Below are 17705 nucleotides of genomic sequence, written 5' to 3' on the forward strand. Positions count from 1 at the left end.
TCCATTTCTATATACCTGAGGTCCTTAAATTGTCTTTATGTGTACTGTATTGCATGGCATATGTGTTTCCATGTTAATAGTAGACAAAAATAGTACTTGCTATTTGGATAGACTTTCAAGTTTGAAGTGCTTTTATACATCCATAAAAGCTGTTCATTAAGTAGTTCATTACAGATGGCTGAGAGCCTGGTGTTACACAAATAGGACTTCGGATGGCTTCCTGTGGGAAAGTATTTTATTTTATCTTTGCACAAGCCCTACAAGGTAGGCCAAGTAGATGTTACTGTCACTATTTTATAAAGGAGAAGGAAGGACCTGTGGGAGCAAGGGGCTCTCATGAGGTTACACAGCAAGTCAGTATCAGAATGGAACTTAAGACTCAGAATCTCCTGCCCAGTGCGTCTGCCTTTAGCACAACTTACTCCTCAATTATTGATCCACTAGGCATTTATTCTGTTACGTGGCACACTGTGCTTATGTGTTGTGTTCATATATGTGTGTGTTTTCTGGTGCTATGTGTGTAGTTCATATAATCCCTATATACTATGTATGTACCCCCAGAGTCCCTGCGTGTCCCCTAGGCCTACATGGCTTTTGCAACTCCAGGAGGAATCTCAGGTGGGGATTCGGTTGTCCTGTTACTCCTAAATCTTCAGGCTTCACCATCTTCTCAGAGCTCCAGCTAGGTAGGAAAGCGGCTCTGATCTCATGGATAGATCCGTAGGCCATGGGAACAGAGCAGAGGAGCGAGCCAGCGATGTCTAAATAATGGTGATATTGAATATTTCATGATAACTTATAGTTTATGCTTTAGAATGTCTTCTCATAATTACGATTTCATTTTATTCTCACTCAGCCCTGAAAGTAGATTTTGTTGTTTTTCCTCTTTTCTTTTTCAGATACTGAGAGATGCTACATGTCTTGCTCAAGGTAACCCAGCTGGAGGACAGCCTTGGCTTCAGATCATTTGTCTCTAGATCCTGTCGTCTTACCACTGTGCCCTGCTGCCTCTGAAAAGGCAGAAGGAAGTTATCTTCTTTCCAGCTTCGTGTGCCAAGCCATAGGGAGCTTCCAGTGACTCTGTGAAGAAAGAAAAAGACCAATTCAGACTCCAGAGCAGTCTCACACCAGAGCCTGAGCAGCGGAATCTTCCGCCTTCCTATCCCTGCATTCCTCTCGTCCTTGGGCATCTCCTGGGTGTGCTTTGGGGCGGTGACAGCAGTGCTATAGAAGTGGTGGCATGAAGGAGTTTTCCCATCCCCACGGCCTTAGGTTAGTGTCTCTGTCTTTGAAGAGTCAGGGGAATCCAGGGAGCTGTCTAACCATATCTATCCTGTAGCCTCAGAGGAAGCTGCTGGCTGCTGCAGACAGAAGAAAATCCCTAAGCTTTGGGCTTCTAGGATTGGGTCTGCCACCCTCTCTGTGCCACTAGTATCTGTCTTCTTCCCCACCAGATTAACACCATCCGCCACTGCAGGGCTGAGCATGGCACCTGGTACAGAGCACTAAGCAGATACTGCTTGAGAAGAGCAAATGTTCATGTCCTGGGAACCATATTTCTCCTTGGTGGGCCCTGCGTGCCCCAGGAAAGGACAGCTTTGGGAGGGTGACTACCACCCCTCACTCCTCCCCCTCATTCCTGTCTCCACACGCATCTGGGAAAGGTGAATGAGGGAAGAGACACTGGCACTTGTGCCTTTCCTACCTAGGTTCTATCCCCAAGGGCCCCTTCCGCAGGCTCTCTCTTCTCTCTGGAGTTTTGGGGGACCTATTAGGGGCCATGTGTGGCCATAGGTCAAGCCTCATTCTCTAACTGGCCTTACCAGGACTTAAGCTGAGGTTTTGTGTTCACCTGTATAAGTCGCTTATTTCTCAACTGCTCTGCCAATCAGACGGGGGAGGAGGTCGGCAGGGATGGACTTGGTCATCTCGAACCCCATCAGAATGTGTGTGGAGGAGTCCTGGCAGCTTCTATGCAGGGTCCAGCTAGATCCCTGAGCTTTTCCTGAGAGACACGGGGCTAACCCACTTCTTACGGACTTTTTCCACATCGGAAATCAGAACCCGTTCCTCAGAGCCTCCCCTTCAGTTTCGTTATCTCCTCTGACTCTCTCCACAACCTTTGAAAAGGTCTGTTCTTCCCATGGAGAGAGAGGTGCAAGACTTGCTCGGCCTCATACAGCAATCCGTGGCAAAGGCTGGCGGGAATTCAGGCGGCTCCAATCTCAACCCATCCTCTTCCCACCCTGCATCCTTTTTCTTTTATTTACATGAAAACATGTTCAAAGGTATAATTACGAAAGTGCTCCTGGTTACACAATAATACGTCTTTACTGAAAAACAATAAATTCATGAGAAAAGAGATGCAAAGAACTCAGAGGAAAATGTTAAAGTTAAGAAAATATTTCCTACGCCAGCCTTTGGCGCACACCTTTCCCTGGGATGAATGACCCCTGTGATTCCAGCTCGCCCCCGAGGTTTCATCTAGCTGGACACCTACGAGCCATCCCTCTCCTTGGAAATACACCCGTCTCCCATTCGCTGCCGCTAAGAGGCCCCGACAATTGGAGAGTAGATTTTCCATCTGAATTATGTGGCTCCTTTGACATGTCGCCCTTGCAAGGCCGTTTGCATGGCCTTAGTTTGGAACTGGGATTTCTTCGTCCCCTCTCCCTGCCCGCCAGGCAGCAGCCCCTAGCCTACTCCGCGATCCTCCCAGCTCCGGGTCGCGTCCTCCCCTTTAAGGCCCGCCCCGCCCCATACCACGCCTCCCCAGGGCCCGCCCCCTCCCCTCCCCTTTAAGGGCCGGCCCCGGACGCAGACGAGGCTGTGACGCGGCCGCCGGCTCGGGGCTGGGTACTTTGTCGCGCGGCCGCTTCCCCCCGGCCGGGCCCCCGCCGCCCCGCGGTCCCCAGAGCGCCAGGCCCCCGGGGGGAGGGAGGGAGGGTGGGAGGGCGCCGGGCCGGTGGGCGTCTGCGGCTCGCGGCGGGACTCACGGAGCCCCGCGATCCGCCGAGCCTGGAGCCGGGCCGGGGCGGGGAAGCCGGCTCCAGCTCGGATCGAACTTCGCAGCCGGTCGGGGGGCAGCGGGGAGGGGGCCCGGAGCCGGAGGAGGGGGCGGCCGCGGGCAGCCCGGCCCGTGCCCCCGCGCCCCCGGGCACCATGCTGTCCAACTCCCAGGGCCAGAGCCCGCCGGTGCCGTTCCCCGCCCCAGCCCCGCCGCCGCAGCCCCCCGCCCCTGCCCCGCCGCACCCCCCGGCGCAGCCGCCGCCGCCGCCGCCCCCTCAGCAGTTCCCGCAGTTCCACGTCAAGTCCGGCCTGCAGATCAAGAAGAACGCCATCATCGACGACTACAAGGTCACCAGCCAGGTCCTGGGGCTGGGCATCAACGGGAAAGTTTTGCAGATCTTCAACAAGAGGACCCAGGAGAAATTCGCTCTCAAAGTAGGTCTGGGGCCGGGGGAGGGGAGGCGGGGCCGGCCCCGCGCCCTGGAGCTCCGCTGCGGCGGCTGCCCACCCGGGCCTCGGTCGCGGCGCGGGGCGGAGGGGTGGCCGGGGCGGGGCGGGGCGGCCAGGCCGGGGGTGCCGAGTGCGGGGCGGGCGGCGGGTCCCGGCGCACTCGCCACCCAGACCGCTTCCGGCCGCCCCCGTGCGGGAGCCCTGGGACCTGCTCCGGGGCCTCGGGTACTCTGCCATTTTGGCGTTTGAGCGGGATCCAGCCGACTCGGAACGGTTGGCTTCGGGACTTCTGCTAATTTCACTCCATCTCAAGGAAGTGATTCGGCGGGTGGTGGTTCCCCGTCTTCTCTTCCCTCGGTTTTCTTTCTGCGGGCACAAAAGGCCCATTACTCATTGAGCCGGTTGGTCGGTTGGTTTGGAGAAGTCGGAGCGCAGAGGTTTATTTAGCCTCGCTCCTTATTTGGGAGCCGGAATGTGTGATTTCACTTCCCTGGGCCTCTCGAGGGCAGCCAGGCCGCCTTGGGGAGCGCGGGCCGGGAGGTGTGCGGCGGGAGGGTCCGGGGCACACCCCGGCTGTGGGGGCGGGATTGTTTGGGTCCCGGAGCGGGCCCCCACCCACGCCCGCGCGGGGCGGCTCCGGAGAGAGGCCGGCGGTGTCCGCGGCCCTGCTGATCACTGGGAACCGAGTCAGTGACCCGCGGCCGGGCCTGTGCTCATTCCGCCTCCCGGAGAGGGCCGCTTGCTGTCCTGGACGCATGCAATGATGGGCAGTCTGAGGAAACCTTATTCTTGGGCCAGGGAAGCCCATCCTTTTTCTTTCTTTTAGGGGTGCGGTGATGGGAGAATAAGGATTCGAGTGAGAATATGGACTTCAGAAGTTAAACAGAATGGGCTGAGAGGTCTCATGAGATGGGTGGGTCCCCAGTGAAGTGTGAGCCAGTCTTGCAGGGTCACCAACAAGGTTTTCCTCTCACAGAGGTTTCAGGTCAAACCAATCTCTAAAGGTGACACCTCAGGTCTGTTTCCCCTAGGGTGTCTCAATGATTGGAGAAGGAGAAAAATACTTCCTGTTATATTTTTCTCTTCCCCTTCAGCCCCCACAGCCAGCTGTATTTCAGTTATCAAGTACAAAACTCAGAAATGAGGTATGGGTGGAACTATTGGAATATACAATAAGATATTTTAAAAATACACCAGTGCTTCGCGGTTGTACAGGGCAAGCATGTCCCATTTCTAGATTTGAAGGCCTCTAGAATTATTTTCTTGATGCTTTCATACTCAACACCGTCAGAGTTCTTTGGTTTCTGCTGTGAGTTCTCGGTGGTTGTTTAGTGTTGACTGTTGGTGAGGGGATAATTATCTTCAACACCTCAATATTTGTGCCTCAGACTTCTCTTTCCTTACTCATAACTGAAGGGAAAGGAGCAGGAGGAGTTGTTTGGATTGACCTTGGGGACTGGAGTTGGGTGAATACATTTTGACCACAGTTAACCTGTATCTTTGAGGAAGTGACGACGGTCCCTACAGGAGTGTTTTCTGTCCCCTCTGAGGCACCATCTGCTTTCACCTATCAGTAGTTTGGGGATACTGGCTGTTCATTCTCTTGGATATTTGGAATCTCATGTAAAGACTTAAGAACAAAAGCTCCCAACTTCTGCTCCATATTCTGTTTAATAGACACACACAAAACCATACTGAAAAATGCTTTTGAGTGGCAATTCAGATTTCTCTTGTAACTAATGGGAAAGAGCTTTAGATATTTGTCTACTTTGAATAGTTTTGGAAGGAAAAATCCAGCAGCATGTTAAATAACACTCATAGTTTATCTCTTTCAGGTTAGAAGTGGGTGAAGAGTGAAGTCAGTCTGTTTTGACAGGCAGCCTGCTCCCAGATCTTTTAAGTTGACTCAACTGTTAAACTGTGGATTTCCCACACATGCCTTTGTGTTAAAACTTAATAATGGAGGAAGAAAGGAGAGACAAGGCATTTGGAGACTGACAGTAGTGTTAACAGCACTTCCATATCCAAATATTGGCTGAGACATAATTACAGCTGCGAGGGAAATCTGGTTCTAAGAATCCTGTTCCAGAGACACACACCAAAGAGATTTCTAGATCTTGAATTTTGATTAACCTCAGGTGCTGAGTAGTGAAATCATTTTCAAAACTAGAAGTCTTGTGATTATAAAGCAGGAGAGGAAGACGGAGTGGGGCAGGAGGGATGACCCCTTTGGGAAGGTGCCTGAGAAAAAAGGAGGAGACCTCTCTTCTGCACAGTGTGTGGAGGCCAGTGCTGGGGGGCTAGGGCAGAGCTGGAGGGCAGCAGCCTGGCCTCTGCTGGGGTTCACAAGTCTGCTGTGTTGCAGCCCTGAGAGTTGATGGGAACTGGCAGCTGCCCAGATGCTCTTCTCCCTGCCTGTAGTCTGGTGACCCCATCTTAGCCCTGTTAAGTGAAATCAGCATTTGAAAAACAGTCCCAGCTCACCGTGCTGCTTCTCTCCCTCCACCTCAGAGAGCTTCCATTTAAACTCTTTTGGTGGGTGCTATGACCTCACCTCACCATCTCTCCTGGCTGCTTTTGCTGACTTTCAGTCACAGTTGTAAGGGACTTGAGCCCTCTGGTTTTGCAGAAGAGAAAACCAAGGCCCAGAGTGAGGGAGTGACTTGCTCAAGGTACCATAGCCATTCACTTGGCAGAGGCAGGATTGGAACCCAGGTTGCCTGACTCCCAGTCTTCGGCTTCTTCTTGCTTACTTCCTCACTGAGCCACAGGGTCAGGGACATGGCTGGCTGCTGCTCCAGGGTGCCTCCAGCCTGAGGAGCTGTTCTCTTACCTCAGGTCCTTCTTTGAGGTCAGCAAAGGGGACTGGGTGGGCATTTGCTGCTCCTGAGCTGAGTCCCCAAAGTTGGCAGGGGAGCTTCAACAGTAACTCCATGCATTTTTTTTTATTACTCCATCCCCCTTTTAAGGGAGTATTTGATAGAAATCTTGTTATCTTTTGTACAAGAACATGAGAATTCTATTATTTCTTTGATAAGGACACCTAATCTCAACCCACTTATGTATTAATTAGTTGTATTCCCTGGGAGGGTTCCTCAGCTGCTTGCCGCTTCACTGTGTCCTGGTGACCCTTAGGTGTTAGCTCAACAAATTTAATTAAAGACTGTATCATTGTCCTCCTCTGCTGTGTCACTCTGATTAGGTGAAGCATGTTATTGCTTTATAAAATATACAGTGTTGTCATAACTTATCTCTGTGTATCTTTCCATTGCGTGGATTAGAGGAAACAAGGTTCTGTAGTTTCTTTTCCTGTCCTTTCTCCAGCAGTCCTCTCTCCATAGGTCATGGAAGTGCCACTGTGATGTGGCTTCCTTTGTTCTCATGAAGGGGAGATGATTGGAACCTCTCATGATAATTCTGGATGCTGTTGGAGGGAAATTCCAGGACTCCCACATCCTCACAGTACAGGCACCATCTCCTCTCCAGCACACCTCATACTGTGTACTTGTGGAGAGTAAGACAGGTAGTGTGGCTGGTCAGAGGCGGTGTCCCAAACTGGAGTTTGCTGGAGTCACAAGGTGAGGAAAGTTTCATTGACCAAACCAGCCTCTTTTATATGCAACATAGTTACAGGTAGGTGACAGTTTGCCGAGTGTCTATCATAAGCTTAGTTGCATGGAGGATTCACATGTAAAAAGTGGCCTGTAAAATTTTGAGTCAAGAAACCCGTTTGGAGAAGGTGAAGTTAACACATGTAGGTTAGGGCTGCACTGTCCAGTTTGGTGGCCACTATCCTCACATAGCTAATTAAATTAAAATTAATTAACATGAAGGGATTAAACTAAATTAAATTTGAAAGACCAGTTGCTAGCCACACTGCAAGTGTTCAGTAAACATGTGGCTAATGGCTATTGAACAGTGCAGAAGAACATTTTCATCCTTGCAGAAAGTTCTCCTACACTTTGCTGGTCTAGGAGCTAAATCTTGTGGCTGGGAGTAGAGGAGCTTTGAAAGACGGGAATCTGTGATGACTCCAGGAGCTGAGGGACATTGCTGTGCCTCTGAGAAGTGAGCAAGTCTGTGAGAGGTGTGGTGACACTGGCCTAGCTAGAACTGAGGGGAGGAACAGGAGGTCGGAGTGCTCAGGGGTTGGCGGCTCAAAATTGAAGCTAACCCATCTTGTGTCAAAGCAGGTTTTAAAGTGTTTGAGGGGCATGAAGGTGTCAAAAAAGGTTAGGAATCATTGAGGTTGGGCTTGCAGAATTACGAAGGAAGGGTTGGGTTTCTGGTTTCAGAGACCCTGTCCCCCCTGACCCTGGCCCTGACCCCTGGCTCCTGCAGCATGGCTCCTGGCATCCACTGAGGCAGGATCAAAGCTGGGTCTGCTCGTTGTCCTTTTTTACTTGTGAATTCTTGGCTTTGACTGAGCTTGGAGATAATCTCCAGCTAAGATATGGGATCAGTGGCTGACGGGAGGGGAGAGAAAAGCAGTCCCTGGGCCTCAGGGCCAAATATTGGTGGGTGTCTAGGAAACAAAAGAACTCCTTTGTGGGAGGAAGAAGGTATTGGGACCTGGTTTAAGAAGATGTTTCCACTACTTGGGACCTGAGAGGTTGGGCCATCCACAGTTGACGGTTTTTCTTCTGAAGTAGGTACAGGGGATTGGGAGAAGGGCCTGGAAGATCCCAGCCTCAGAACTGCTGGAGGCAAACTTAATTCTGGGGCTAGGGGAGGGGCCGAAGCTCCTGTTACCCGGAGCCCAGGAGTGTGCTGAGTGGGTGCCAGGAAGAATGTCAGCCAAGATGGGGAAGAGCTGGGCACAGTCTGCGTCTGAGCCATTGCACAATTCCCAAGCAGCCTTGCCATGCTCTGAGCCGGGGTTCTTCCTGGTGGTGTAATGTCTGTGGTGCAGGATTCACTCAGTTCTGCTTCCCTTTCCTCTACTTCAGGCCCTGCCAAGGGTCATGTGAAGTCTCTTTTTGCCTCTTTTCCCTGCACTGTACCTTTCCAGATGGTTCTGTGTCCTGGAGGGAGGCATCTACCTCCCTCCAGGCAGGGAAGAGTTGTTCTTTCCAAGGACTGGAGCTTTTCTTGGTAATGGTTTGAGGCCCAGTGATGAAGCGACCCACACTTCATAGTGACTTAGATCCCACATTCCCTGGTCATCATTCTTGACTCCTTCCACATCACTGAGGAAGAAACTGGGCCAGTGCAGAAAAGTGTAGTGGCATGTCCAAGGTCTTATATATTGTCGGCATCTAAGCCACACCTTGAGACTTGGTTCCCTGGGACCTGGTCTTGGTTTGGGCTCCTTTGGTTTTTGGTTGCTAGGAAACTGTAGACCTGGTGGAGCAAAACTGAACTCCACTAACCCATCAGCTAGGGTCTTCCCACATAGATCACCTAGTAATTGGGGCATTGGTGAAGAGAAGGGGCGATGCCACTGGACAGCATAATGTACGCCTGTCTCATTTCAAGTCATGGGGCATTTGAAGTTCACTGTGATTGCTGGTGCAATCTCTGCCCCAAATCAGATTGTTTTACCTTTTCTAGTTTTTAGGAAAACATTATTTTGTATTTTAAAATATATGTATTATCTATATATAGATATAGATATAAATATGTAGAGATGAGCTTGTTACCATGGGTTATGTGCTAGATAAGAAAGCAAAAATAAGTACATACATAAATAGAAAGGTTCTAGTCTTTGTATGCTGCTAACAAGTTACAGGAACTTGAATAGGTCAGCGAAACTTTCCAGGCCTCAGTGCACAGAACTTGGCTTGTGCAGCTCCTTGAGCCCTGGCGGGGCGAGGCAGTAGAAGGCAGTGCTGCAGGCCAGAGGTGGAGGGCAGGCAGGTTAGCTTGCTGGTTTGCTCTGGGTCTGACCATGAGCAGTATCTGGGTCAGCATAGATGCCTTTTCGTAGGCTTAATTTCAGGCTCCAGGGCAGCCTGTGTCCAGTTAATGAATAATCATCACTGACCAGCTGCTCCTTCTCTTTTATGAAGACTTAGAAGGTGTTCTAGCTGGTGACTCGGCAGAGAGGGTAGACTACGTAGTTTAGTAGGGTGTGTATCTTCTATTTCCTTAAAATTGGCAGAATCTTAGTGTAATCAAAATAGAGATGAGGAACTCTGTTCCCTACTTGAGATTCCTTTCCCATTTCAAGTCATGGGGCATTTGAAGTCCACTGTGATTGCTGGTGTAGGCGGTGCCCTGTGCACGGGCTTCTGGTGGAGGAGGTAAGGGAGGTCTGAAGTCTCGGCTTTGTCTTTGTGTGTGGCTGGGTTCTTTCAAAAGAATGCCTTCTTCTAATTCACCAAAGGTAGAGTTATGGATTAGGGGTTGTTCTGAGATCAGAGATGGGACTGATTCCCAGAGCTGGTGAGGAACTTAGGACTTACATTCAGTTGACCCTCAGCCCCTCAGACAGGGCTGAGTAAGAAGAGGTCTTAGGAGACTGAGGAAGCAGGAGGAAAAGGGGATGCCTGGTGATGTCTGTTCTCTTTCTTCCTCTTCCTACCCATGCAAAGCTAGAGCAGTGGTTTCAGCTCTGGAGGTTTGGACGGTGGGGTCCTATGTGCTGGGCCATCAGGTTTGGTGGGAGGAGGAAGAGAGCCACAGGGGAGGGAGACATAAAGTTGGACTGGGCCCCTGGCATTGAAGCGTTCTTGGGGTCTTTATTCTCTGATCAGTAAACATCTCTGTGTGCCAGAATGAGCTGGGACAGGGACCCAAGGTCAGCCCATATTTGTATCTGGTGTTCTCCTCCAAGACCAGCCAAGCTCTGTGCTCATTCTGCTGGGAACCTGAGCTCTCCAAAGGGTCATATGAAAGGGCATCTTATTCTGGAGGGATGTTTCCAGGCATCTCTATGGCCAGTGTCCATACAGCACTCATCTGAGAGGTGAAGAGTGGTGGCCAGAGGTGGAAGCTAGGGGTTGCCTAGCTGTCTCAGCAGATGAGGGAGCTAAGGGAGCTGTATTGTTGGTGCCTTCTCTCTGGCTCATCTCCATGAAGATTCTTGTGAACCAGAAGCAAAGGTGAAATCTCTCCGAGGGGAAGGGATGAACAGGAGATCTACTGACTGTCCCCCTGCCTACTCTTCCACCTTCATCCTCCTGTGGGGGCTCCTTACCCTCCTGCTTGTCTACAGCGAGATGATCGAGTTGATTATTTGCTGCCATTTTAATGATACATATTGTTAATGAGGCTCCCAGCACACACCAGACCTTAGCAGCCTGGCCTCCTGCCCAGAGCCCAGAACTGTTACTTCAGCCCCTTTGCCCAACAGCTAAAAATAAACCTGCCACTGCTGCAGTCTCCCCTCACAGCCAGGCCCTGTTAGCTGTCTCAGTCCTTCCTGCCACACTGCTGACCTGTTTCTCTCTCTTTTCGCTGAAGTTCTCCCTGCTTGCCCCTTTCTCTTCCAGTCTGAGTGATTTGGGGCTAACACTCTTCTGAGTGCCAGGAGATGCACTATGGTTTTGGTGTTTCCAGGTATCCATATTTGTGTGTGTGAAAGCTCTGTGGAGCTGTCCTGCTTATTCCCCAGGAGGGAATGTGTTAGACAAAAAGGAAGTTGACCCAGCTCATCAGAGTGGATCAGACCTTCTGCTTTGCTCGCCTCCAGCCCTGAGTTCCTCCAGGCTTTACCTCTAAGCAGGCCTCTGCCAGAGTTACATAGGGATGCGTAGGACAGCCCCACATGGGCATGGTCTGCTGCCCATGTCACTGAGCATGCTACCTACCATGCTGCCCTGTCACTGAGCATGCTACCTACCATGTACTCCTGCCCTGTTGCTATGTTATGTTCTTCACCTCCACAGTGTAAGGCTTTGGGCTACCACATTCAAAAGCGTGACCTCATCTTGTCAGCTTCCAAGAATAACTAGGCCCTGGCTCTCAGGACCTCCTTCCTGAGTCAGGCTGTGGCAGCTTTGGCCCTCCCAGCTCAGCCACGTGCAGAACGTCACAGTGTGCATGGGTTTCTTCTACCTCTTGGCTGCAATATTGATGTGTGTCCATGGAGGTGTGGCCTCTTCCTCTACTCCTCTACTCCTTAGGGATCCTGGAGACTTGGGGAGCAAGATGAGCAAAGGGGCTCAGGTAGTGAGCATATCTGCTTAGCTGACAGATAGTGGGCAGAGTCTGACATTGGCATTCTGTTCTTCAGTTTGACGTTAGTATTCTTTCTGATTTTTCTAATCCCTGGACAGGTGGTGATACTAATCGTGGCCTAGGAGGGCTCTTTGTCTGCTTCTTGGGATTAGGGTTCACTTGGGGGAAGGGGTGCATGGTGGAGAGTGATGGCAATCGAGAGGTAGGACTGAAGGAGCCCTCTGTCTTCAGCTAGAGTTACATACTCTGATCAAGTCTCCATGGCCTCCTTGTCCCACCTCTCCCCACTGAGGCCTCTTTCCTCTGCAAGGAAAGATTTATCTGACAGGACCCATTGGCCTGTGCAGGGGAAGAGTTAGGTATAGTTGCTAAGAGTTTATTTTTAACTCTGACAGAAGAAACCCCTGTCAGAATAGCCATACCCTCTGTCTTTCACTATCCTGACTGCCTTCCTTGGCTTCTGTGATTCCTAGAAGAAGGTTAGTAGGATTCTAATGGCCAGGCTTCACAGGAGCTGGAGAAGGGCAGCCTCTCTAAGTGGGGAATCTGCAGATTGCTTGTCATGCTTGGCTTCTGCAGAGCTCAAAGGGTTCTGCCGGGAGAGCCTTGGACACTAAAGGCCATGTGCCTGGAGCTTGGAGAATCCTCGGAATGCAGGTGGCCTGAGGAGGAGGCTGCATATACTTTGCAGCTTGGAGCAGTCTGGCTGCTCTGCTGAGCCCGAGAGGCCTGCAAGGGGCCATCCCTTGCCTTCTCCCTCCTTACAGACATCCAGATCTCTGGTAAATGGAGGCCATAGGGAGAAAATGAGCATGCATAGTAATCCGTCTGGGAAATGCTTGCTCTTGCAGACATGCTGAAGGCTGTCATTCCCTCTGACTGCCAGGCTCGTGAGCACCATGTCCTTTCCAGCAGAGTCCACTTGGGACTCTCCATGACTTCCTATCCTCTGTGTTCCCTTCCCCTGATGTGCTCTAGTGACCTGTGCTCACAGAGGGGAGGAGGAAGGGCAGCAGTGCCCCCTCTCCTGGGTCTCAAACTGTCCTTACTTCATGCATTTGATTTGGCTACCTGGCCTCAGGTTCTTTAAAAGAAAATAAATTTGGGTTTGAGGTGTAACCAGAGAGGGAAGGAGTAGAAGTAGTGGGAGTGGGATGGGCAGTTGAAACATGTGGCTAACTCTAAGAACCCTCAGCTGTGGAATGTAGGTCTTGCCCCCTTGATTCTTTGGTGTTCAGTGGGGATTAGTTTGCCTAGAGCCCAGCTCTGATCATGTAGCTTCCCAGCTTAAGCCCTTCAGTGGGTCTCTTTGTCTGCAGAATACATGAGATATCCAAATCCTTCCCAGATCTGGCCCCAATCTGTTTTTTTTTAATGTATACTTTTTTTTTTTCTCCCCAGCTTAAGTCACTTATATATGTTGTTTCTTTAACAGAATCCTGCTTTCCACCCTCACACTCAGCCTCTCTCCATCTGCATCTTCTTTGTACCATGCCCGTCTCCTGTCCTGTCTGGATCTACCTATTCCACCCTGCAGTGATGCTGCTTTCCCAGAGCCTTTCACACCAAAAGTGGGTCTTCCCATCCTTCCCCATCAAACTTGCCGATACACTTTTACCCTTTATTTTACTGTTTAAATGCATTTCTTTCTTTCTTTCTTTTTTTTTTGAGATGGAGTCTCACTCTGTTGCCCAGGCTGGAATGCAGTGGTGCGAGATCTTGGCTCACTGCAACCTCTGCCTCCCGGGTTCAAGCAGTTCTCTTGCCTCAGTCTCCTGAGTAGCTGGGACTACGGGCATCCGCCACCATGGCCGGCTAATTTTTTTATCTTTACTTTTATTTTTAGTAGAAACAGGGTTTCACCGTGTTAGCCAGGATAGTCTCAATCTCCTGACCTTGTGATCCACCCACCTTGGCCTTCCAAAGTGCTGAGATTACAGGCGTGAGCCACTGTGCCCAGCCTAAGTGCATTTCTTTATGTACAAGGCATCTCTCTGTCTCTCTCTTTCTCTGTGTGTTTTTTTTTTCTAAACAGGAATGCAATTTATTAATGGAAAATATTTGAGGACTCCTATGCATAGACAGTGACTACGGCAAACCCCTTCCTGCGGGTGCTGTCAGAGGGATTGGGGGTGACATCCTCAATCCGTTCAATCTTCATACCCAAGTGGGCAAAGGCTCTGAGGGCTGCCTGGGCCCCAGGTCCAGGGATCTTGGTTCTATTTCCTCCTGTGGCTCAGAGTTTGATGTGTAGGGCAGCGATACCCAGCTCTGGGCCACATCCTGGGCAGCCAACATAGCAGCATGTGGTAAAGATTCATCTTAGTCTGCCTTCACCTTCGTCTCACCAGTCATATGGCAGATGATTTCTTTGCCATAAAGATCAGTGATGTGGTTGGTGACAGAAAGGTCAGTGACAGAAAGTGTCATTGAAGGATGCAAAAACATGGCAGACACCAACTGCATTCTCTCCTTCAGCCACCTGAGGTCTGAGGCTGATGACCTGTTCTTACTTCTTTTCCTTCCCTTTTCAACATGCCATTTCTGCACATTGTCTCCAGATTCCACACAGGAATGCGAGGCATCTCTTTAGATAGTGGATTAGATTGTAAATTCCTTGAGAACCCACATCTTCATTATTTTTGTATCCTCTTGTTTCCATGTAGTGACTGTATGCCCTCATTAAAAAATTCAGGCCAGGTGTGGTGGCTCATGCCTGTAATCTCAGTGCTTTGGGAGGCCAAGGTTGGAAGATCTTTTGAACTCAGAAGTTTGAGATCAGCCTGGGCAACGTAACAAGACCCAGTCTCTACAAAAAATTAAAAAATTAGCCAGCTGTGTTGGAACATACCCATAGCCTCAGCTATTCAGGAGGCTGAGGTGGAAGGATCATTTGAGACCAGAAAGTCAAGGTTACAGTGAGCTGTGATCATGTCACTGTACTCCAGCTTGGGTGATAGAGCAAGACCCTGTCTATGAAAAAAGAATCCTAGAGTATTTTGGTACTGTGCATTATACTTAGCTACTGAATAAAGGTGTGATAACTGAGTAATTGTGGATGCCACTGACATAAATGTAATGTACTAGTGGTAATCCTCAGAGTTAGGGGCTGTGGCAGGCCCACGGGTGGGATAGTACTGGGCTATGCGCTCTGAGACTGAGCTGGGGTGGAGTGATGATCTCTCTCACTGTCTGTCCCTGTTCTTCCTGCTGCTGAAAAGCTGCTCTTAGACAGTCCTCTGAGTATGTCTTCTTTCTACCCACTTGGATCTGCTGAATCAAGCAGGCACTTTCTATTTCTGCTAACAGAGTTCTTGTTCTTATAAGGACTCTGACTGCGGTTTCCCATTGATGTCTCTCCTCCTTCTCCCTCTTCCAGGGCCCCTCCTATTCCTGTTCAGTCGTGGAGATGACCCTTTTGCCCTTTGGAGAATTTTAACTGAGAAAGGGACAGATGTGGAGCTTGCCAGCTTTCGTACAGCTCTTGGCATTTTTTAGTTAGCTACAGATACGGCACGGACACGCAGATGCAGTCTATGGTTTTCTACCTGCTGGTCATGGTCCTGTGTGTTGCAAGAGGGACCAGTGTTAAACACTCTATCAGTCCATTTTGTGTTGCTATAAAGGAGTATCTGAGACTGGGTAATTTATGGAGAAAAGAGGTTTATTGTTGACAGTTCTGCAGGCTATACAAGAATTGTGGCACCAACATCTGCTTCTGGTCAGGACCTCAGGAAGCTTTTGCTCATGGGGGAAGATGAAGGGGGAGCAGGCATATCACATGTGGCGAAGAGGAAGCATGGGGGTGGGGGAGGCCCTTGATTCTTTTTAACAACCAGATCTTGCATGAACTTGGAGTGATAACTCATTACCACAAGGAGGGCACCAAGCCAGGGATCTGCCCCATGTTGGAAACATCTCCCACCAGGCCCCACCTCCAACACTGGGGATCATACTTTAACATGAGATTTAAAGGTGTCAGATATCCAGACTGTATCAAGTACCCAGTTGCTGGGACTGAGGTAGGAGATTTCAACCTCATGGGGCTGCTTAACTCCATGCCCCAACAGATTTGCACAGGAAAAAAACCTGACACTAGACTGGAATCTCAGAGACCTGGCTGGTAACTCTACCTTTGTGGCCCCAAGTAAGTCCTAGGACCTGCCTGGGCCTCACTCAGTTTCCTCGTTGTAAATCAACAGGACCAGACTTGACCTTGAAGCAAGGTCTGCACTGATGGCCTTTCTTCATCACTGTTGTTGCATCTGCACTGCTGGGAAAATAGACTGATGCTGGTAAACAAGTGGCCAGCCTGGGTCCCAGGGAGCCTCGGGTACTGAGAGCCACCATCTCTGTCCTCAGTTTCTGCAGGACGGTCTTACTTCACCTTTCTCCTGGCCACAGTGTTTTTATTCACTCAGCCAATGTTTATAAACGTTTATTCTTCTCATGCCTGCCTTCTGTCTTCCCTGCTGACTGGCCATCAGGAGGCCCAGATGGCAGGATTAGCTTGGAATGGCAGAACAGTCAAGGGTCATCCTCTTGGGTTAGACCCCTTTAATACCTCTGCTATATGAGATGAGAAGAATTTAGAACAATGATTCCTTCTAGCAGCTTAGACTAGACCCCTGCTTTCTAAGCAGGATTTGCCCATGGGTGCCTTCTATATACCCTTGAGATCCAAAACAACTTACTACTCAAGAAAACTAATTAGCAGTGCCAAGAGTTACTTGTACAGCTTTCCTAAGGATAGATCAAAACAGCAGATTGACTTTGATACAATATGACAATTTTCTATCATTCAGATAACTGTTGGAAACTTAACAACTCTGTGAAAGTTTCCCAGATTAATAACAAGTCTTTATTGAGCAGATACTATGTATCAGCATTGTTTTAGGTGTTTTACTTACATTTTTGTTAATCTTAAAATAGTCCTTTCACTGTAAAGTGAAAGTCCTCATTTTACAGAAAAAACATGTTCAAACATATACAGAATAATTCATTCATTAGCAATTATTTATTGAACACCTACTAAGTGCTAAGCATTATCTTGGGCTCTGGGTATACATTAGTATTTAAAACAGACAAAAAAGGTACTTGGTGGGTGGGAAGGGGGACCAGGTAGAGGAGTAGCAATTTCAAAGGCCTGAGGCTTATTAATGAGTGTGTCTAACTCTAAAACCTAGGCTCTCTCTCTCTCACAGCATTGGGGGTCCTTTGTGACTCCATTGCAATGGGTACTTAGATGATCTAGCAATTTAAGTTTATCATCCAATATTTATGGAGTACTTTGTGCAAATCACCGCGATGATAAGAATAAGTTGTAGGCTCTGCCTTTGGAAACTTAGAGTTTAGAGGAACGAACACTTGTGTGTGTAAAATGAATGAAAGGAGACTTCATCTCAGAATCCAGATTGTACCACTTCTTGCATTTTCTCACTCGCCCCTTGTAGGCCCGGTGGTGTGGTTCCTGGTTTTATATCTGAAGGAAGAGGTTCAGGGAGTGGGTGGGGGGATAAGTGTCCGGGCACCAGGTGACCAGTAAAGGACGCAGAGACACATGATGGGCTCTTCAAGGTGTGAGGGAGAAGAGGGTGGGATCACTGCCTGCACGGGCAGAGTATACTCATGGACACACACTTGTGACACATCCAGGGGAGGGTGCAGATGAAAATATGGCCAGTGGGATGGTTTCTAAGGAGAAGTGTGAGGAACTCCACTGGGGCTCCCATATTTTGTTTGGCTGAGGAGGGAGAGATGCTGCCTTTCTGAGAATCTGGGTAATAGGCAGTGCTCGACATTGGTGTGAACTGACAGTTACATAGAGCCAGGGAGAAGTGGCAAAGGAGGCATGAAAAAGGAATGGCTGGGCTGAAGCTGTGGCAGAGCCCCTTTTATCCTCCTTTGGGTCCTCATATGGCTTCTCTTTTGCTCTGAAGAATCTCTTCCTTTTTGATTTTAACTTCCTAGGTGAAGGAGTGGGAGACTGTGTGCAGGGAGATGGGGAGGCCGAGTTTGTGTCTTGTAGCTCAGGAGCTGAAAGAACAGAGGTCAGGGCTTGGGATGGAGCTGACGGTTAGTGCAGATGGGAAGGTGAAGCAATGGGTTGAGTCTGTCTGTTC

The 17705-nt window shown here is 49.6% G+C and overlaps 1 protein-coding gene, 1 long non-coding RNA gene and 1 pseudogene across 2 annotated transcripts in view; 1 reads left to right on the forward strand and 2 right to left on the reverse strand.

Moving 5' to 3' along the window:
* Positions 1 to 221: 221 nt before the first annotated feature.
* On the reverse strand, positions 222 to 2278 carry LOC144580406 (uncharacterized). Its single transcript, XR_013529866.1, has 2 exons — positions 1853 to 2278; positions 222 to 1080 (listed from the first exon to the last, which is right to left on the reverse strand). It is a non-coding gene; the product is annotated as an uncharacterized LOC144580406 (long non-coding RNA).
* Positions 2279 to 2829: 551 nt separating this feature from the next.
* MAPKAPK2 (MAPK activated protein kinase 2) overlaps positions 2830 to 17705 on the forward strand; it is a 48091-nt gene continuing 33215 nt past the window's right edge. Inside the window, exon 1 of the mRNA XM_035281449.3 lies at positions 2830 to 3444. Coding sequence (XP_035137340.1) covers positions 3163 to 3444 — 282 coding nt within the window. The 5' untranslated portion in view covers positions 2830 to 3162. The remainder of the gene's footprint in view (positions 3445 to 17705) is intronic.
* LOC108589186 (small ribosomal subunit protein uS11 pseudogene) lies at positions 13655 to 14125 on the reverse strand (annotated as a pseudogene).

Source organism: Callithrix jacchus, chromosome 19 (genome assembly GCF_049354715.1).
Source record: "Callithrix jacchus isolate 240 chromosome 19, calJac240_pri, whole genome shotgun sequence".
Classification (NCBI taxonomy): domain Eukaryota; kingdom Metazoa; phylum Chordata; class Mammalia; order Primates; family Cebidae; genus Callithrix; species Callithrix jacchus.